The 20,234-nt window shown below is 39.5% G+C and overlaps 1 protein-coding gene across 28 annotated transcripts in view; it reads left to right on the top strand.

Moving 5' to 3' along the window:
* PTPRM (protein tyrosine phosphatase receptor type M) overlaps window positions 1–20,234 on the top strand; it is a 404,856-nt gene that overhangs the window by 272,100 nt on the left and 112,522 nt on the right. For 16 of the 28 annotated variants that reach the window (XM_083622488.1, XM_083622479.1, XM_083622475.1 and 13 more), the window contains 2 exons: window positions 4,753–4,885; window positions 11,687–11,716. In XM_083622488.1, the coding sequence (XP_083478614.1) occupies window positions 4,753–4,885; window positions 11,687–11,716 (163 nt within the window). The remainder of the gene's footprint in view (window positions 1–4,752; window positions 4,886–11,686; window positions 11,717–20,234) is intronic. The other 12 variants (XM_083622471.1, XM_083622489.1, XM_083622486.1 and 9 more) reach the window with 1 other exon arrangement.

Raw genomic sequence — 20,234 nt, 5'->3', positions numbered from 1 at the left:
AAAAGCCATCAAGGGCCAGTTCGTAACAGGAAAAGTAGATTCCATTGGTAACTCAGCTCTGCTGTGACTTTTTTCTTGGATGTTTTAAAACTTTGCCATTACATTATTTGATCAGAAGAACATCTGTTTAAAAAGCATCCAAATGACGCATTGAGCAAATGCATATAAAGCCAACAACAGTGAAGAAATTGCCCCAGCTTCTGGTCAGACTTAAACGAGAAATTGAAGTGAAACCAGCATGTTCTGATAAAGGAAAGGATTATTGAACTAAGTGGCACCATGGAGGCGGGGGGAATTAGCAGCTTTTATGTCTCTACACAACAGACCTGATTTTACTTTTATACATGTTTTTTCACACTTATGTGAAGGTTACAATGAAAAATGTATAATTAAATCTAATGAACTAAACTGCAATCCCCTTAAATTTAATGTAGCTTATTCCCAGATAAGTGGGGTTAGGATGGAGCCTTAGTTATTTACTTTCAAAAGAAGTAATATGAAGTAATTTTTCCTAGCTCATACAAGTTATCATTTGCGCTACATTTCAGCCCATAGCTATATACACTGAAGTTGTATTTGTTTCAGTGGGTTTACTGATTACTAGATTGTAAACAAAACTGCATGATCCTATGAACTGCTTTGTAGGTACAGCTGATTATATTGTAGGTGCAGCAGCTCATGAGATCAGGTAGGCTTGAAGCTACAGTTGATTGCTAATTATTTTACCAGGATTAGCTTCATTGGTGGCACTTAAATTGTAGATGCTTGCCGACCTGTCCTTGCCGAGGCATAAATATAAAGGAACATGGGGGATGTGCAAATCCCCACAATGCTGATGGCCTTCTGAATTCAACTTTGTCATTGGAGGTCTAGATGGCCTGATAGAAGGAGTGTATGGTATTATAGCTGCCAGTGTTCCTGGACAGGGATAGCTTGGTCACAGTAGTCTAGGTACTGGCAACTTCAATACTATTACTGCTCCCTAGGTAGGGATTCTCTTGTACTTGGTCAAGAAACTGCAGCTAGTGCAGAATAATGCAGCATGCTCGCTGACGGGAGTGAAACCTTGTCAATGTATTACACACTTCCAAAAGATCTACAATGGCTGCCAATTTGTCACCTGCCCACATACTATTCAATATGTTGCTATTATCCACTTAAGGCCACTGTTTTGAAGGATCACCTTACCCTATACGGACACCCCCTCTATGCCCACTCAATTACTTCAGTCTGTAGAAAAGGCCCTTTTATAAGTGCCATATGCTGTTCATTCTGCACTTGCGAGGAATCGATATTTTAGTATGGCATTGCCTGTGCTTTGGAGCTGCCTGTCTATCAGTATCAAAAAGGTCTCTTTGTTTTACTCTTTTTGATGCCTGCTAAAACCATTTTTGTTTAGATAAGCCTCCCCAGACATGTAAATTTAATAGGTTTGGTCGTCCCCCCCCCCCTTATATTTTGGTAATTTTATTATGTCTATTTGTTTTTTAAGTCCATTGGTTTCATCAGTATTTTCATACTCATATTTCATTCTATTGAATGTACACCCCTTAGAAGTTTTTGTTTTTATTCTTTTTATTAAGTGGTATATAAATCTTGTTAAATAAATAAGATACAGAGAGGGTTTCCTAAGGAGTGGATACATGTGTGCTTTTACCTGACTGGAATGTGTCCTTTATCCTCTTTGCTTACCTGCATGGAAGACAGAGAAGGGTGTGAGCCTCTGTCAAAACTAGCCCATTGCGCAAAGTCAGAATTGGCACTCATTGCTCTGTTCAGTTTTATATCTTGCTCTGCCTGCCGCTTGCTTGTGGTGGCCTCTGGAAAGTTGTGCAGAATTGAATGTGGCCTTTGGGTTGAAAAAGATCCCTCACTCCTGCTATAGAGGAACTGTACCGAAACTGGCATCAAGGTCAGGGTGAATAGAAGTGACTTTATTCCAAAATGCCTGGCAAATTAGTCCCAGCAGAGTCCCTGTGTAGGATGTTGTTTTAACATCCACTGAATACATTTTTAGTTTAAATAGGCATTCCCTCAAGTGTGATCCAGCCATTGAATGGAATATTAATTGTACATCTGTAGAAATAGTGAGTTGTGGGGGTTTTTAAGATTTTGCATTTAAAAAAATAAATCTCATTTTATCTTGTTGTGCATCACTTTGATGGCCTCAGCCTGTAAATCAGTTTATAAATGTGTAAAACAAATAAATAAAGTAATAAACCAGCAGAAAAGGTCTGTTGAGAGTAATTTGATGTAGTGATGCTGGAGGAGTAAACATGTGCTACTGCCTTCAGTGTGGTATTAATGTGCTTTTGCTTTGGTTCAGAGGTATCCACTTCAACACTTGCACTATCTATGTTTTAGTTGTCTCTTTGCTTGTTTCATGGCCCCTAACTCCCTGGTAATCCAGAAAGCCAGCCAAACTCTACAATGTGGGAGATGATGCTTGTGAGTGATAGGCTTGTACCAGCCCACCAGTGCAAGGATTTCTGATTCCCCTGCTCTCCTTTCTCACACCTGCCCCCTAAATCTGTCCTGGGAGTTCTCCAGTTCTCCAGAGCCGATTTTGGGAGGGCGTGGGAGTTGGATACATTCCATTGTGGATACTTCCACACTAGATGTTAGATGGAATAAAATTAATATGAAGGAAGATAGAAGGATGCAGCTGCCAAAACATGGAAAGTTATGTTGGTTGCTGTGGGAAAACAATTGCAGGTGGGCAAAGTTGGGCTAGATCAACTCCTCCCAGTTCACCCTCCCAGGTTTTAGTCATACATGCCAGGTTGACCCCTTCCTCCACCTTTAAATGGTTTGTGACATAGGTGTTATTATATGGGGAAGAACCACCCCACTTGCCCTGTCTTGCTCATTTTGGCCACACATTCTCTCTATTGTTGTGATGTTTTCTGTTGGGCCACAGCAAAGTCCCAAAGTATGGCCATAGCTAACTGGGGAAAGTACATTATTAAGTTGGTTTTTGTGATAAAATAGGAGGGATGTGTCCCTTCCACAGTAATTTTAAACATGAAGGCAAAAAGTGCTTGTATGTCTTGAAAGTAGCAATAGCCATTTGAAAACATTTTGTGTATGTGAATCACAAAGTTAGTCACTTGGGTCCAGTAATAAAATCTATCCTGCAGATCCTCACTTCTTCATGCTCAATGAATATTAAAAAAACAACTTGCTATATCAGCACCTTCCTTGCTCTTCTCAAGCATTGACATGGCAAGCAAGGTTAGGAAGAATTGTGAGGTGTGTCATATCAGGCAAAGCATAAATGGTATGACAAATGTCACCCATTAGTGACACTTACTCCTAATTAGTACTAGTGAGAGACCAAAGAAGTGCTTGCTCCAGTTTGGATATTATGGGTCATCTTTGGGGATGATATATAATGCAGGGATTTGCACCAATGTAGAGAGATCATATATACTGTGTCTAGAGGGATGATCAAGTAGTGACCAGCTCGTTAATAGCCACCAAAATAGTTATAGAAAGATTTGTTCACCTAATGTGGCAACCACTTTGTAAAAATTCAGCTATAAACTTTGACAGTAGGGGTTTTGGAAATCTGACCCTTGTTTGTCTGAGTGAGAATTTGAGTACCCTTGAAAATTTGGCATCATTTGATACTGAGCAATGAAAAACCCTCTCTGAGTTGATTATTCATTACCATGGTTTCTAGGCAAATAAAAAAAAAAGTTAGAACTTAATCAGAGCTTTCAAAGACCTTGATGAAAACAGGAGTGTGCTGGTCCCCAAACGTTAAAAGTTTAATTACATTTTACTTGTACCCCGCCCATACCCATGTCAATCCAAAGGAACTTTAATGAGGGAGATTATAAATCAGACTTGTTTCCAGGATTGTCTGTCTACCTTGTGAAGGTGACATGGTGCTTCGAATGATGAATACTGTCATATTTTGATTAAAAAGTCAGAAGTCCTTTAAGGGGGTCAGCATGGTGAATTGAATAATGCATCCTTAACAGTTTTCATGCTAAAATTATTTACCGTAGAAAATGGATGTTTCATGAGACATGGATTCTGATGTTCCGTCACATTATACAGTAAACAGAACAAACATTACTCCTTTTTTTGTAAAGAAGCGGCTATAAAAGCTGAAGACCGTGGCTGCTGTAAGGCACTGGTTATCTCATTTAAACAGATATTAAATGTGGGTGCCAGTGGTGTGATCATCAGCTGCTTCCATTTTGTGAATAAATTGCTTAGAAGGAGTCTTTTGCCTACCAGATGTGACCTAGATTTAGATTTCCAAAGGCAAAAAAAAGTCTATTGTGTAAAAACAAAACAGTTGCTGGTAAAATGCATGGTAAATGAGCTTATCTCACATTTCCAGGTGTTTAAGCTAATATGTTAAAGAATTACTGCTTCATTTATGAAAAATAATTGCAGAAAATGTTTCAGCAAATCAAATTTGGATAGGGGATTAGGATAGTTATTGTGTTTGTTAGCAAGTTTTTAAATAGCAAGGCCAACAGGGAGGGTAACACAGATAATAAAAATATAGAAAATTGGTATGTGAGAACAGGGTACAGTGTGGGTATAGCATCAGAATTTGGTTTAGGGTTATGAACAATTGGATTTGTCTCAGCGCATATGAATATATTATAAGAAATCAATGATTTGGTGTCTGCCAGATTTGATGACGATTATGATGATGTCAGATATTAGGAAAAAACCATGCAATGTCTTAATTATTTTCTCCTCTCTTTTACAAATGTGTTTCTGTAGGTGCAGCAACTAGGAAACCAGACCCTGAACCAGAGAATCAAACAGACCACACCGTTAAAATTGCTGGAGTAATTGCAGGAATCTTGCTGTTCGTTATTATATTTCTTGGGGTTGTGTTGGTTATGAAGAAAAGGTGAGTAGTTAATAAATCTCTCTGTGTCTGCATATTTGTGTTGAAGCATCTCCTGCAGCAGTTCTCAGTAAAACAGATGCAAAGTTTCTGGCTACTTTTATGGACAGTTTGAAAAGATATGCTGCTTATTCTCCCTAAAGCCTTGCTAGTGTTGAATGAATTGTGATATCTGACTCTTTCCTCCTGCAGCAGCATTCTTAGTAAATTAATGTTAGTGCCTTTTTATTAAAACACCCTGCAGTTGGTGATTCTTGCACTGTATACTGTACAATCAGCCCAAATGGCATAAGGATAATGTTTATGTGTAGCCCCACTCAATCTAAGAGCTAAGGCAAAAATTAGAGATGACTGAGTCATTGTAGAACTCAAAAATGCCACACACATATATACATATGTCTAACAAACACTGTTTGGAACCAATATATAGCATTGTATCCAAAGAACTGTGAAAAGAAGGTAAATTGGAAAAGTGCGGAAGGGTTTGTGCCAGACCATAATAGTAGTTGTCATGCTTCTGCTTTTGCAAGGTGCCGTGTAAACAGTTACACAAGCCGAAGAATATTTTTGGAGTTAGTTTGGCTTTTCTCACACAGTGTTTTAGTGAAAAAATAGCCCTGCACCAAAAGACAACTCCGTCCATGATCAAAATGACACTTCTGGATCCAAGCTGGACAGAAGTGTAAGAGTGGAATTTTGAAGAGTGCTGTTTGAAGTATTTGCTGTGTATATTTTCCTCAGTGAAAACAAGTGAAATGATTACAGTGGTACCTCGGGTTAAGTACTTAATTCGTTCCGGAGGTCCGTTCTTAACCTGAAACTGTTCTTAACCTGAAGCACCACTTTAGCTAATGGGGCCTCCTGCTGCTGCTGCACCGCCGGAGCACAATTTCTGTTCTCATCCTGAAGCAAAGTTCTTAACCCGAGGTACTATTTCTGGATTAGCGGAGTTTGCAATCTGAAGCATATGTAACCTGAAGCGTATGTAACCCAAGGTACCACTGTATATTGTTATAATGCTGAAGTTAACCTAGGGCAGGTTCAGCCGCTGCAATTAAGTGAGTGAAAGGCAGATGGCCCTGTTCTGAGCAAACATTACAAGCTTGTGGAAGTTTTGATTGTACTCAAAAATTATAACGTCCTGGAAAATCTACCTGACATCAAGGTAATACATTTGGGAGTGGAAGCGAGGGAATGGTTTTTGCCATGGGACTAGTAAGGGCATATCGCAAACTACAGTAGAAGATTGGGCCAATATTATTCATGCTTTACTTTGAATATGCTTAGGTTCATTTGTCAATGAAGTTCTGAGTTGATAGAATATGATTGGTATGGAAAATATCTGAATGTTTGTACTTAGAATACTTGATCCTTTGCAGTTGTAGGCTTCTTGTGTGCAGGGCACACCACTGCAATTTCTCCAGGCCTCAAGTTCCTTAAATGAACTCAGATATACTTGCGAAAGACCTTACAGAGTTCCAGGTATGAAACGATCTGTCAATAGAGCTAGGTTTGAAAAACACAAGTACATTTAAGTCACCTGCATATTAAAATGGTTCCTATGGCATGACTGTGAACCAGATGGAATTCAGCATCATAAGGTAACAGGAAACTTGTGAAGAAAGCAGCTAGAAGAGCCAAAGAACCTGTGAAAAGCAGATCCAAAATCTGAGTTTGTTATTATTATTATTATTATTATTATTATTATTATTATTATTATTATCTGTCTGAAGATTACAGGGTGGTTCACAAGATAAAAATACAAAATGAGAACACAAAATACATAATAAAACAAAAACAAACCAATAATCTCCTTCCCACAAACACATTTAAGAGGCCATAGAATGTTAATCAACCAAAGGTCTGGTGATAGACAGCATTTCCACCCAGCACCTAAAGATATGTAATGAAGGCGCCAGGCAACCCTCCCTCGTTTAGTGTCAGAAAGAAATATACAGTACTGCATTCATAAAAATATGTAGAAATTATTTTTGGCATGTTGTAGCCTTAAAATCAGTATAAAGAAATAAATGTATCAACGATGAACTAGCATTATGGATTGAACTGGGCCAAATTTTATTATTCTAAAGAAAAGTTGTGGTTAAGATTCTTCATTTTCCACAGGCAGCACATGGGCTATTTTTATGCACTATTAACTGTCACTGACTGACTGGACACCAACAAATGGTAAGAGGTACCAGCTGGGGATCCCCCAGGGGATGAAGACTCAGAGCTCAGGGATTGCTGGTGGGATGATAATAAGTGGTAAGAGGGAGAAGAAGGTGTTGGAAGCTGAAGAGGTAACAGTGTTTAGTGAGCAGGGAGGGTCTGTAGCAGAGAGAAGTCCAGAAACAGAAGCAAGAGAGGAAGGGAGGTCAAGAGGCAGAGATGAGTCAGGCTGTTGAAGAAGCTAGGGGGTTTCCCCCTCCTGCTGTGTCAAGCTCCCCTCCCCCCTGGTCTCCCAGGACCTGAGGAGGTTTGAACAGGGAGGAGCAGAGGGTATAGTGATGTAGTCTCAGATTGCTTAGGAAGGAACCAGGGGAGGAATAAATTTAGACACTGTGGGAAGCTGGGGACCTCCAACCTCCATAATTGCCTCACAGGGGCAAGGCCTACCATGAAGAGTTGCTGTGCTCATTAGGCTGGCCCTTTTGAATATGAAGCTTAAAACAAGATTTAATTTTCTTTCAAAATTGAAGCACTGGAATAACATCTTTTGTATAATTAATCATGTACAGTGGTACCTCTGGTTACGAATTCAATTTGTTCCGGAAGTCCGTTCTTAACCTGAGGTACCACTTTAGCTAATGGGGCCTCACGTTGCCACCGCCGCACAATTTCTGTTCTTAACCCAAGGTACTACTTCCGGGTTAGCGAAGTCTGTAACCCGAAGTGTTCGTAACCCAAGGTGTTTGTAACCCAAGGTAACACTGTATACTTCTTATTAAAACAACAGGAGCAGGCCACCATGAACTGCTTTGTTTTTATTAGGACTTGTGTAGAAGTCCTTCTGTAATGAAGCCATGCTTAGCAGATCAATTGCATTGCACATTTTTTTAATTTTTTTTTTCACAATTTCAAATGAGAACCACAAAAGTACAATTCTTTCCTTGCCATTTTGCCTTCTAGAGCATGGGCTTAAAATAGTTAAGCAGTGTAACTGAGTGTGCCAAGTAGAGATTTCGGCTCATTTATTTCTTTTTAAAAACATAAAACTCATGCTGCAAAGCAATAAGGTTTTGAAAGTTGGACGTTTCAAAACCAGTTTGTGATAGTTCAGAATTCCTCTTGGGAGTACAGAATATCCTAGGCCCCAAAAGAGCAATGTGAATTCTGACCTAAATATGACTAAATTAAATACAAATAAAGGTCAACACCTATATGATACCAACATCTTCGCTAAGCACAGTGGTACCTTGGGTTATGTACCCCTCTGGATATGTAATCTTTGGGTTGCAAATGCGGCAAACCCGGAAGTGTTTCACCACAAGCATGCACAGAAGCGATCTGTGCGCAGTGTGCATGCGCAGAAGGGCGCCTCCAGTTACGGACTTTTCAGGATACGGCCGGGCCTCCAGAACGGATCCTGTCTGTAACTGGAGGTACCACTGTAATTTGATATTTTTGTCAGCCTTGCTGTTGTGATTCTTTCATTAACCACATGCAAAACAGTATTTTTCAGTCTGTTATACTGTAGAATTGTTCAGCAGTAATTGTAAAGGATTATCAGATATAAAACAGATATAAAACCTCATGATTTTATTATAAAAATTCAGTACAGTAGACCCACAGCTTATGCACAGTTAACTTGTGCGCATTTAGCTTTACGTGCTAGACAAAATAATAATAAATAAATAAAAGGAGGCAGAAAAGGGACAAGCATGCAGGGAAAAAGGTTTTGGCAGTCTCACCCACTGTCAGAGCATAAGGTAATGGCAACTGGGACACACCCCTGAGGGGGGCAGGGCCTGTTGCGATCGAGTGCCTCAGGTGCCGCAGCCTCTCTCCACCCCTGGGTCAGGCTTGACCCAGGAGTGGAGCTGTGGTTGGTGGCGCCTGGCTGCCGTGTTGTCTCTGTAGTTCCCTCACACTCAGGAGTCAGTCTCCAGTGAGGGATCCTGTTGTAGGGGCGCCTGGTTGTGCCCCCTCAAAACAAAAACACCCAGGGTCATGGTCCCCCTGCCCCCAAGCTATGCCATCTGCCATTGCACCCAATGTGTTTTGTCTATATGTGATTTTGGCTTTATGCCCTATCCCTGGAATGTAACCTCAGTGTAACTACTGTATAAAAATGTCTGGAGCCGTTTCATCTTCATTTTTCTTCCGTTACCTCAAAGAGTGATGGGATCCATTTGTTGAAATTAAAGCACCTGACTCTTCAACTATATATTTTTTAAATATGGAATCATTTATCTCAATAAATTCTTAGCAGAATTTTGCATCCAGACAATATTGCACTGATTAATTATATTTATTGTTGTTTCTGAAATTGCTGTACAAAATTTAGAAGCACGGTTGCATTTATACCAATTATGTTATAATGCTGTCATTACAACTTATGTTAAAAAATAGGGATTGCTTTGTCATGGGACTCAAAATGAGGAAATGTTACAATATTTATTCACCAGAACAACCATACTCCTTCTTGTTCTATCCTTGTAGGTAGGCAGAAGTATTTCCATAGGACTTACTCCTTGTTCAAGTTTTGCTGGGTTTTGCTGCAAGAGCACCTATAACAGCAGCTTTCCTACCAAAACAGCACATTGTATTCTCCTTTTAAACAGAATTAGAACAGGTGTACAGTTAGCAAATATACCACATGTGATTAAATATTAAGCAGTTCACTTCTTTAAACAATACGGTTAGCATCAGAAAAATAAGAATAGAAAACTAGCAAACATTTCTACAGGCAAAGAAGATGAGAGAGAAAACTTGATGAAAGCCTCATTTTCAAAGGGATGCCTGCAGCATGTAGCTAGAGGCAAGTTAACATTAGCTGTAGTCCTTTGTAAGACCTATTTATGGAAAGGGATGTAGGGCTCTTTTGTTTTTGTTTTTACCACAACAAGCAAGCAAACAAAAACTATGCTGCAGAAATTACCATACTTACAGTACTTATCTGTATTTTTGTACCTTGCCGCTATTTGACCCTTAATTTAGCAAGTTTTCCTAATTATTTTGCTGCTTTATAAAATGCTGTTTCTCCCTTTTTTGCACTACTGTATAAAAGAGGTCATCAGTAGAGCAGAAATACAGAGACGGTTGTACTGCTTTATAGCATATGACTATGTTTTCTTGGCTCAGAATATAGACATTAGTTGGATAGGCTGTTTGGTCCATAATGTAAAGAATCTCTTCACTTTGTTTGGGGGGGGGGGAGGACAGAACTGTGGCAAATTAGTGGGTGCAGAAGCACCAATTTGTATATATATGTACTTCGCTTCCCCTTTACTCTCATAGTCAGTGATCAGGGGTGATGGGAGTTGTGGTCTCTAACAACATCTAGGAACGCAAGGTTGAGAAAGGCTGCTCTAGACCAAGGATAGCCAATCCGGTGCCCTCCAGATATTATTGGACTTCAGCTCCCATCAGCCTCAACCAACACAGCCAATAATAATATATGATGGTAGGTATAATCCAACACCACCTGGAGGCTACCATGTAGGTTACCCCTTCTTCAGACAGAGCTGCACTGGGTTTTTAGCAGGCCCAACATCCTTGGAAAACTCCAGGGCTCCATGAATGCTCTTAGGCCTTGGCCTGCTTGCCTCTCAGCCTTGCCTAGAGCAGTAGTGGAGGGTTGCAAGCCTTTTGTCAGTATTTTTCCCCACAGTGCCTTGGAGCCAACCTTTGTCATAGCACTGTAAGCAACTAAAATGGTGGGCAGCTTGTTGTTATTGCCAGAGGCCACGGAGCTGTTGTCACCACCATTAGTAACCCTACCAATAAGGGCAACAGTGTCAGAGAGGTCGCATCCATGGACACTTGGCCAGGCAGCCAAGCTCTGTTTTTTAGTCATTGTATGGAACTAATTTGATTTTCCTAAAGCAAGAATAAAACCGTAATTGTAAAGTAAGCATATTCATATAAGGCAAGAATGTTTTGGAAAAACATTTGGGAAAAAAAAGTTGAAAGACTTTGTTTGTTTTTCATTAAACATACATTTGTATGCAAAACTTATATTTTTATATTGCATTCCCAACTAGATTGTGGGGGTAAACAGCCAGCCCACGGTGCCATGCTCCTAAGGTTTATTGGCATATCTGAGCAAGTGGAGCTGTGCATAGTGTTGCAGCATAGTTGACTTACAAAGAAAGAAAATTTAAGAAGGGTGCTGAGTATCAAATAACCCACAGTACGCTGGCAAAACAAAAAACTTTTGAAATTTTACTGTTTCTAATTTCCTTAGTGATGTTTTAGAGGTGGCATGCTGTCCTTCCTAAAGGAAGTATTATGATGTGAAACAAAAGCATGGTTAATGAATTAACATGTGTGTGTCTTTGTTATGTATTATATATGTGTAGGAGACATTTCCTTGTTAGTCATGGCTATTAGATGTGTGGTAAAGTGTGTTTAAAAAAAAATCTCAGTGAGGAATTGCTGAAGCTTTTGTAAAGATTGGATATGTCACCTGTCTGTTCCAAATGTGCTGCATGATATTTCTGAGATGCATTCTTGCTACCTTTTCATTTGTTTCTCCAGTTCTAGTCTCATCTTGATTTTTTCATACATTAATATTTGGCTTTTCTTTCCTTCCATTTCATCTTTTCCTCCACTGCCTAAATCCTTCCACCATCATGGCAGAAGAAGCTATCACTCCTACACTTATTACCTGTAAGTAACTTACTTGTGCATCATCAGAGACATGCTTTCTGCCATGTTGTTCCTCTGTGCATGAATAGTGAATACTAATGATTCAAACTTCCTTTGTGAAACCTGAAACACTTTTCTGCCTCGCTTGAAACCAAACATCTTCATGTCATTGTATTCAAATCCACGTTTCCTTTAGGTTTCCTTTGCCACGTACTGTGTGTTAAAAGTGTTGTAATTTTTTTTCCTCATCAAAAATATTAGGAAAATACAAGCACCATTATTAGGATTTCAAAAAACAAAACCAAGTTTAGGGTACCTTTAAATAAAATACTTGGATCCAGATCTTATGCATGTTTACTTAGAAATAAGCCCAACTGAGTTCAAAGGGCTTATTCCCAAGTAAGTGGGCATAGAGTTGCTGTTTTTGATTTTTTTGTCCTTGTTGAAAATCTAGTGGTGTATGTACATGTGCAGCCATTTACCATACATCCATTGCTGTATACATTTTAATCCCATTCATAAATAAAATGCTGCTTAAATGTTGCATATTCTGTAACACATAGTTGTGCTGTGTTGATCCCAGAGAATGAGACGTACATAGTAGGTAAGAGGGTATTTTCTATTTGAAATCAAAAGGGCGTGTTCACAAGGTTATGTTTACTTGCTCGCTGTTATTTTTAAAGAGGACCAAATTTTAAATAGAGCAGGAGTGTTTGTACGGCATTGTCTGTCGGGATGACCTGCCTGTTCATTACTTTCTTTCTGAAGAAAATCTATAGGCGAGTACACAGTGCATGAGCCATAACGGTATAGTAAGCATTTATGGTAGTTAATTTGTAGATAATCCTCCTTGGGAGGAGGGTTGTTGCCTTTATGGAGCACATAGAAGAATACCAGTGAAATCTGACAAACCAATTTTGGAAATGGAGTGCTGATCTCGATGGACCTTTAGCAGAGCTCTCCTGACATTCTCACAATGGCATAGCCCTGCACAAGGTTTCCTACTTCTGCTCCTGTACAGCAAGAGTGAATGTATGAATCAAGCATGGAGGGGTGAGAGGAGGCATGAGATATTAATAAATAACTGCAACAATTTACCTTAAAATACACAACTTCCTTTTAAAACATTTTTTAAATCTTGAATTTATCAAGGGTGAACATCTGTGTGGTAGTACACCTTTTGACCCCCATCTTATCTGAAATACCATGCCTGGATGAAGCATTCCCAGCCTAAGAGTTTGTTGTTGTTGTTGTTGTTGTTGTTGTTGTTGTTGTTGTTGTTATAGCTCAGGGCAGTTCACATACTAAAAGATTAATTGATGAAAGACCTATAGTAATAACCAGTGTTACTTTTCTAGAAAAAGAGGTGTCAGAACTCACCATGAACACTTCCTTTGTTAGAACGGCAGTGGCGCCCACTTGAGAGGTGCCGGAACTGAGTTCCAGGGAGTACCAGGTGAAAAAAAGCCCTGGTAATAACTGGTTTATAACTAATGACATTTGAGTTCTGTGCATGGTTTAGTGTGGGCATTGGAGAGAACTGGGATCCTAAGTCTTTAACAGCTGTCTAGCTTAAACAGGTTGAACCTTTTCAAGTATGAAAATACAAATAGTGTGCGCAGACTTTATGCTAATTTGAGTCTTCTTTTGTGAATGCAACAGAGGGCCCAGTCCACTGAAAATGTTGTTGGCACCCCTGGGGACAATTCCAGTATGTGAAATAAATGACCCAGTAAAGTTAATTTCTGGAATGTAGGGGGTTGGTCTAGATGACCCTTGGGATCCCTTCCAACTCTACGATTCTATGAAATGAAAATCAGCCTCAATTGCAGGCTTTTACGCTCTTGGCCCAAATCTCTTTGAATAATAGAACAAAGATAGTTGCACTCCTGTGGCGCAGAAACAGTTGGGATGTTAAGAAATTATTTGTATATAGCACATTCCCAGAGAAAAATAAAGGGTGCAGTAGAAAAGCTTGTGGGGAAGGATTTTATATTCTGCTAAGCTTTTAAATGGCTATAAAAAAGAGCTAGCAGACTGCTCCTTGAATGCGGCGCATGAAAGGAAGTATTGGATTACCTTGGGCACTGACAGCATGTGGGGAAAAGACAGAAAACGTATTGTGGAGGCTTCGATGGTGGGTGTCATTCTATTTTATTCCATGATTCCTGAACATCTGAAGTATCATTGTGACTGTGCCCACCTCATTACTGTTTGCACACTCTTCGTGTACAGAAATGTTGCTTAAGGCTAAGTTACACTGCATGGCGAAGCCACAACTTGGTAGGTAATTTATGTTGCTTAGGGACTGTAGTTTCATAACAAATTAAGCTGTTAGTTTTCAGGGTGATTTAATGAAATATTGAACCAAGTGCCAAGGGCAGAACCATGAGGAATGAGGTGAACGTACACAAATCAGTGCACAGTTTTGTTTTGTTTTAAAAAGGCGAAAGGTGGAGAAAAGTAACTCAAATGTCTTTTTATTCCTGTATTTTAGTTCTTGCTAGCTCAGAAAAGTTAAAACAAAATGCTTCTGTCTCTGGAGTGAAATGTGTTCATTTAGCCTGCTAGCATTAGCATTCCTGTGTAATTATATTTTTATTTGAACTCTGAAACTCTTATCCTTTGAATACCTTTTAAACCCTACAGAATATGCTCTGGCTGAAATGCCTTCATTGACCCTATTGGTGGGTGTTATGACTAGATTAATGATAATCTGCCCCAAGGTACCATCTGTCAGCCCTCTTTTGTATTTCCGCTAGGTAAATTGTCTCAGTCTGCCCATTCTTTCTCCCTCTCCAACTCTTCAAAGAATTTCTTTCCTGCCGTAATGCCACAGGAGAGAAGACAGCCCTATCTCATGATTAAGCAACATCTGGTTGGGGTAGCTTGTGTACAAAAGATACCAAACTTTCCTTGGTGATTGCCACTGAGTAGTGATGGGAAATGTAGGTTAAGGAGCAGACATGGCCATTTCTTCACTTTGGTTTATTGCTTTGTTTTTCAATATCATGATTGCAATAATATATTGTCAAGGTGGGATGAACAACTGTTTGCTACTAAGGAGTCAGAGAGACATGGGGGGGATGAAATCTCAACTACTTTATTATTTTAAAATTCACTAACACATACATACATATTCCTGGGTTTGAAGGTAACAGCATTGACCCATTTAAAAACAAACAAACCAGTAGCTGGACCAGATCTGTATTATATAGAGAGTGTCCCAAATTTTTCCACAGGTAATAGTGCTGAACTATACAGTGTGGGACGCGGGTGGCGCTGTGGGTTACACCACAGAGCCTAGGACTTGCCAATCAGAAGGTTGGCAGTTCGAATCCCCATGACGGGGTGAGCTCCCGTTGCTCAGTCCCTGCTCCTGCCAACCTAGCAGTTCGAAAGCACGTCAAAGTGCAAGTAAATAGGTACCGCTCTGGCAGGAAGGTAAACGGCGTTCCCGTGTGTTGCTCTGGTTCGCCAGAAGCGGCTTAGTCATGCTGGCCACATGACCCGGAAGCTGTACGCCGGCTCCCTCAGCCAATAAAGCGAGATGAGCGCCGCAACCCCAGAGACGGCCACAACTGGACCTAACGGTCAGGGGTCCCTATACCTTTACCTATACAGTGTGGAGCTGCTGTTTCATTCTTTGGAGGAAGATTTCGTCTCTGAAAAAATGTGCATTGTATCTATGACATGACAACACTTAAGAAGGAGATGAAAAGGGAGGGCAGGGCATGATTTTTAATGATAGGGCTGACTCCAACTAAGTCGTTCCATGTGGCCTCCACCCACTAAGTATGCTCTGGAGAGTTGAGGGGGCACCCAGTACAAGTTTAGGGGGTACATGAGAAGGGGGAGAACTCCCCTTGTGTGAGCAGAACTCCCCAAGCACATATCCCACTTAGCACCAGTTGAATTCCATACATTATATCATTACTAGGCAGTGATTAACATTGCATAATGAAATAGTGAGGATTGTCAGTCTATTGAAATTAAAATTTGCTGCCCAAAATTAGGCGACATTGCAAACACGATTTATCCTATGAGTCTCTTCCCTCGGCTCCTACCCAGGAAGTCTGGAAGCTTGGGATGTAAGTTGACAGGCTAAGCGGACAAGACTAGATAGGACTTAGGGAACATGTGGCTGCTGAGAAGTGCCCACAACTTATATTTGTTAATTAGGTTGTGCCAGGATTTGGGGGGGGTAGGGGAATGTTTCATTTACCTTTTTTGCTGCTGTATGTCCTGATTACCTCAAAATTGGGGGGCCGATATTCCTCCCCTTCACCTCTGCTCGGTGGGCAAACACTTTTGCCTATGTTTGCATCTGCTTCTGAAATTGCTTTTGCAGGGATTTAAAGAACCACAGTGCTCTCCCCTTTTGAGTCCTGTATTTCGTAGGCATTTATACAGCTTGTGTTTGGTAATTGATGTTACACCTTATCAGTCTACTGAAATAATGTTTTCACAGTGTTTGAATCTAGGTGTATATGGAAGACTGGTAATGTGCCTATGGATTTCTTTTTTATTTTATTATTGCATGTTAACTTGGAGCTTTGCCTTCTCTGTTTCTCTCTTTCACTAGAAGCCATTAAACACAGATACTTGCTGAATGTGCCTACTGCATGAAAGCTTTAATTAAATCTACAAGCTGAGCCTTAAAAAGAACAAGAATCAAATTAATTGTAACCAGGGCTGTGCATTTGTTTCAGTGACAGGCCTTTGCGCTTTGGAGAAAGTGCAATCTGTGTACCCTTATCTGAATTAGTAATTTCAATATCACTTTTCATTAGCATGGTAGGTCATTGCCGTGTGTCTTCTGTCTAACACTGTTTGCCTCACAAATAGAGTCTGTTCCAACCACTTTGCCATAGGATTCCATAGCTGTAAACCCATGAAGTGGAATAAACTCTTTTTCAGCTTTCTGCACCATTGGCTTTTGTGAGTTTTTCTCCAGACTGAGCTTCCTAATTAGGCGACAGCATAATTAAGGCAAATGCAGGATATGCAAATATGGCAACTGGATTTATAGCAGATTAGGGTTATTATGCTGGGCTAGAGATAAATTAATTTATAAGCATCATTATTATTGACTTTTCAATGACCTAAAGGCAAAAATCTATATAATGTAAGATTAGATTGTGGGCTTAAAAATATAGTCAAAAGAGAGCAAGTATTGAACCAGGCCTGCTTCCACAGGTCTTTTAAAAATGAAAGCACCTGTAGACATTATCATGCAAGTATTCAGCAATTGTTTAAATCAGTGTCAGGTGCTATTTATCTACTGCTTCTCTATCTGTTCCTCTGCGTAACATAAATCAAGATGCACATTCTGAAATCACACTTTCAAGGGAAAGGCCATTTTAAATCTGATAAGGTGCCTAGACTGCAGGGAAACTCATTTATTTAATAACAATGTGCATGTTAAAGTCTGCTCCAAGTTTGGAGGCATGCCCTAAGGATAGGAGGTCCTATCCTGCACAGGTAGATATAAAATTGCTTTCTCTTCTCCCACAAATTGCCACCACACAGGGTCTGATCAGGCCCCTGGCCTGGAGGATCGAGGACTTTAACGAACGGGACCATTTTTACCTTGCGAATTGTAGGCTCTATTTTGATTGCAGTTGTAGCACGGGAGCAATGGGTTTAAAAAAACCTACATCCCATAGTCCCAATCTATATCAAAGGTCAACATAGGCAGGGTTTTGTTTTGTTGAGGGTCGGGGGAGGAAGGGAGTGAGCCCTCCACTCAAGGGCAGAACAGTGCAGTTAAGAACATCTGGTATTTAGTCCTTAGGGTCCCAAATATTTGTATTTTACTATTTTTCACTGGTTATTTATTTATTGATTGTTTGTTATAAGGTGTCCTTCCATTTGGATATACTTCATGCTAGGTTGCAATAGACTGCAATCTAATTCAATTAGATTGAACCATAACTTTGATATCCTTCAATTGAAGGGGCAGAATTTTCATATTTACCAGAGCTGGTGTATCATAGTGGTTAGAGTGTTAGACCAGAACTTGGGACACCAGGGTTCAAACCGCCACTCAATCATTAAACTCTTTTCTAGGCTCTGGGCCAGTCATTATCTCTTAGATTGACCCACCTCACAAAGTGGTTGTGAGGATGAAATAAGGGGGGAGCACGTATACCACCTTGAGCTCCATCAAATAAATAAATAAAATACCTGTTTTGCTTATTATTTGTAGCCAATATATCTGTAGCCAATATATTTTAAAGAATAACAACCCAGTAGAAGGGAAATGAAGCTATTAAGTATCCAGTTTTGTGGTGGCCACCCTGAAATACTACAGTATGCCTATTTTCTAAGTTTGAGTATGTGGGCTGCCGTGATAAATATGCTTACTAGGCAGTAATCCGCCCCCCGCCAGAAGACAGTAAGCCTTGCATATGAATAAGCATGAATAGTATCGCACTGTTTGTGACTCATTGAAGTACATTTTAGTTATCTGCCATAATAATAACATAGTAGTTGCCTATCCAGCTTTACTGGATATTCATTTTAGTGTGGGATTAATGTAAAATTGGAAATGTCATTTAATGTAATTGGTTACATTAGTGGAAGCATTATTTACGGAAGGTTTTGTTATTGTTAGGGTCATGCCATCAGACAATCAAGCAAATGAGATCAAACTAGTGAACCTTAGGAAAATAAATTAACCTCAACAATAAATAAAAGGTTAGTATCCACTGCAAGCACTCCCAAACTAGCTAATCTTGATTAATTGTGTATTTCACTTTAGGCTATAGATCCTCTTTAAAATGCTATTCAGATTATTAATGCATGATGCCATTATATTAATGTAGACTAAAAGTAATGCTTCTTATTTTCGCTTATTAAAGAAAAGTAGTTATCTAATTGGCTTATCAGCATCAAATTAGCTTGCTATTTATATTTATTTATTCTCACCCTTTCTCCAAGGAGTTCAGGGTTCTATGCACAGAAGTTACCAATTTTATCTTCACAACAACCTTGGGTGGGCATTTGGCCATAGAACTCCTCAATCCATAGCTTTGTTAAGAGGTTTATATGTTCTTTGGTGTATTTTGTACTTTCTGTGAGTTGCCACGTTTCTGGCATACTTGAAGGTTAGAATGTTTTTCTTATACTATCATTCATTGCAATGTCTGCTTCTACGTTTCCATTTTAAGAGTGCAACTACTGTGACCCCAGAAGCCAGTATCCACACATAGCAGGTGCTGTGTTTTGTGTTCTAGGGCACAGCATGATATAACTATAAAAGTAAAGCACATTACTTGTCATGGTGGTTGAAGTATTATTTTTACAGCATGACGGCCTGACAGCTTCTTGTTGTATCTAATTAACTAGAAATGCCTGTATAATTTTAGCAGCATGGTCTTCCCTCTCTCTCTCTCTCTCTCTCCCCGCACCCCTCCACTTTCCATTCTGGGACCACCGTGCAGGTGGCAACTGCAAGAATTTTCCATGCTTTATTTCCCTTTGAGTGTTGGGGTTTTTTGTTTTGTTTTTTAAGCATTTCATCTTGTAAACTAAAAATAAATGATTTGCCAGGATCAGATTGAAATTAAGGGTTGATTCATAAATGTTAAAAAAAAGTAATTATGTACATTTTCATTAATTATTGCATGGGTACTTTTGCATGCAAGAACAAACTGCTGAGTACTTCAGTTTTTTATGCATATATGAAGGCATCTGATTGAACAAAGCTGAGATATTTTCTTACTAGATGATAGACACAGGATGTAACTAACATTTTGATTAACTTGTGGGGGGGGGGAGAGAGAGAGAGAGAGAGAGAGAGAGAGAGAGAGAGAATGAACACCGTATTTACAAAACTTCATTGTAGCAGCCATGTTCCTGTGAAACCGAACTGGTTTATACAGTCTGTTCATCATTTGATGCCTGAAATATAATGTGAATATATGCATGTGGGAATGGACCATTACAGAATTTCATATTACTCTTCAGTTTAGACATTCAGCCGCCAATCATCATTAGGTTCACTGAATTAAATCTAGAGTTATGCTTCCATGTGAGTAAAGACTCCTTCCATTTACGGAAGAGTCTGAGATATAGTGATATTAAACTCCTGTTTGTCAGGGGAATAAGAAACTGTCAACAGGAAAGCAAGAAAAACAAACAAAATGGAATAAATTAGATGCCATTTTCACACCCCAGTGTAACGCCTCACTTAGCACTCTGTCTATTAAATAAGAGGCACAGCACGGACTAGGATGCTTTCAATCTGTTGAGTAATAACTGATCATGGCAAAAACTGCTGGACAAAAGCCTAGAAATAAACTAACTACTTTATGAATAGGAAATTCTTGGCTTGTCTGTGGTAGCAATTATTTATTTGTTGTGATTGTAGCAAGAGAATGATTTATAGCCTACTCACGCTGTAAATATCACACACAGGAAGAAACATAACTACTGGCTAAAAGGTCCAACACATTCTGTCCACTTAGTTAAAATGCAGCACTGTTTGGATGACATTTTTGTGATAATGTGAAGGGGGAAATCTGTTTAGAAT

The sequence above is a fragment of the Podarcis filfolensis genome, assembly GCF_964270895.1.
Source record: "Podarcis filfolensis genome assembly, chromosome: 7".
In the NCBI taxonomy this organism is placed as follows: domain Eukaryota; kingdom Metazoa; phylum Chordata; class Lepidosauria; order Squamata; family Lacertidae; genus Podarcis; species Podarcis filfolensis.
This window is presented reverse-complemented; position numbering and strand designations above follow the sequence as displayed.